Source organism: Formica exsecta, unplaced genomic scaffold (assembly GCF_003651465.1).
Source record: "Formica exsecta isolate Colony F162 unplaced genomic scaffold, ASM365146v1 scaffold182, whole genome shotgun sequence".
In the NCBI taxonomy this organism is placed as follows: Eukaryota; Metazoa; Arthropoda; class Insecta; order Hymenoptera; family Formicidae; genus Formica; species Formica exsecta.
This window is the reverse complement of record NW_021849132.1, coordinates 354,952-356,974: the sequence shown is the minus strand read 5'-3', so window position 1 is coordinate 356,974 and position 2,023 is coordinate 354,952. Positions and strand designations below refer to the sequence as shown.

General features: G+C 40.6%; 1 protein-coding gene across 2 annotated transcripts in view; it reads left to right on the top strand.

Moving 5' to 3' along the window:
- Positions 1-1,603: 1,603 nt before the first annotated feature.
- Positions 1,604-2,023, top strand: part of LOC115233688 (hrp65 protein-like) — a 21,814-nt gene continuing 21,394 nt past the window's right edge. For both annotated transcript variants that reach the window (XR_003883822.1, XM_029804247.1), the window contains exon 1: positions 1,604-1,977. Coding sequence is in view for 1 of the 2 variants with exons in the window: in XM_029804247.1 (XP_029660107.1) it covers positions 1,756-1,977 (222 nt within the window). In the remaining variant the exon portion in view is untranslated. The remainder of the gene's footprint in view (positions 1,978-2,023) is intronic.

Sequence of the window (2,023 nt, the reverse complement as noted above, 5' to 3'; positions counted from 1 at the left end):
AGAGAAAGAGAAATGGATGTAAAATGTGGTTGACAATTAAATTTGTAGAAAAGTTAAGAGACTCAGCGCACACAAAAAATAATTATGAATTACAAAAGATACATTTATGATTTTTTTAATGTATCTTTTCGATTTACAAAGAAAAAATCCAAAGATTATTTAGGATAGAAACTCATCTTTCGAATACATAGAGATCGTAGACATAAAATATTCACATAATTACACGATCTACGATCTAAAATTAAGATAAAAGATAGTTTTGATATTGTTGATAGTATCAATCTCGTTTATCTGCATTACTAATTATATATACGAGCCTCCCGAAAGTACGGGTCCTGTATACGTGCCGATTTTATCTGGCTGCGAGGTAGATTTTATTATACACCGTGTGTGTGTGTGTGTGTGTGTGTGTGATGTTGCATACTAATAGTTTCCGAGATCATCGCGGACGTTTGCAATGCAATTTACTTTCCTTGAGGGAATCGTCCTGATTGTTACGTGTGACACACATAACAAAACTACATGCAATTCCCGCGAGACTCTCATCGAGAGCTGGCTATACCTATTTTCTTTACATGCTACAACGAAAAATTCAAGCGTTACCAATCATTCTAGATCATCGGCTACGATGATCTAATTCGCCACTTAAATCGCGATACGAATACCCGATATGTGTGTAGACGATCGCTCGGGAATTTATTAGCACGCTAAACCCTCTCGTGATTTTCGATCATTGCGATCGTGCCTGTACTCACCGTTGAACGGATGCGGCCGAGCTACGTAATTTAGGTGACAGATCGGAAGCATTAGGTCACACCTATCGTCGTTCGATAACGACGACTCAAAGAAAGCCGAATCAGCGAATTTATCAAGATTCACACATACTTCACGTTGAGTGATAACGTACAATGCTTCGTATCTGCAAATTTATAGGGTGCTGTTAATTAATTTTATACAAATGTTTTCTAGTACATTATTATAATGTACTATAATATATATATTATACTTTGAAAAATATGTTTTATTAGTTATCAAAATAATATATTTGGACAACATTATGTTAGTATTCCAGTTATATGTAATCAAATTGTCGCAGTAAACTAATATCGAACATAATATTTTATTACCTGCCAAAATTATATTAGGGAATGAATATTTTTTCGTCATTTTCTCAATTTCTCTGATGATCACAATATCGGATACAAAGCGTAAAAACAACAAATTTATATGCAGGATGTGATATCTTATCACAATAGTCAATCACGCAACTCTATCTAAACGTTATACTAAAAATTTTAAATGAAAAGTGCGAAGGCATGTATATTACGTATATATAGATAGACATGTCTTTGTACATAAAAATTTGTTATACGTAGTGGCCCCTATCGACCGCAGTATGAACCAAACGATACCATTGCTATTCCCCTAGACAGTAACATCCGGTATCGGAGATACGTGGCAGCTCTGCTGGTTCGACAATCCCGCCAATCGCCGTGCGTCTCGACCAGCGTTCGGCCAATTCCTCACCACGTTCAGCGTCCCACCATGCATCGCGAGTAGTATGGAGGGGGACCAAGTTGCTGTATTAATCGTCGCGACTGCACTCGTCGTTCTCTCTTCGCTGTTGGACGCCGTAGTGTACGTTTCTTCCGGACGACGGAACAACGAGGAAGATTTCGGTCGCAGGGAAGCTTGAGGTTTTCGCTGGCGACACGAGCCAAGGAGACGACGGTGAAGAAACCCTCTCTGACAACCATGGCCGGAACGGAGACTCCGAACGTGAAGTCAGAGGCGGCGAGTACACCAGCAGAGAACAGCAACGAGAATCCACGCGAGAGAAACCCACCAGGCGGCGGAGGCGGTGGCGGTAATCGTGGACCTCGCGGCCGCAAAGGTGGCACACGTTTTTCAAGTCGTGGCGGTGGCGGCGGAATGGGTGGCGGAATGGGCGGCATTGGTGGCGGCAGAAACGAGGCGGTAATTATTTTTCCTAGTATTTTCCTGAATTTTTTTCTTTTTTTTT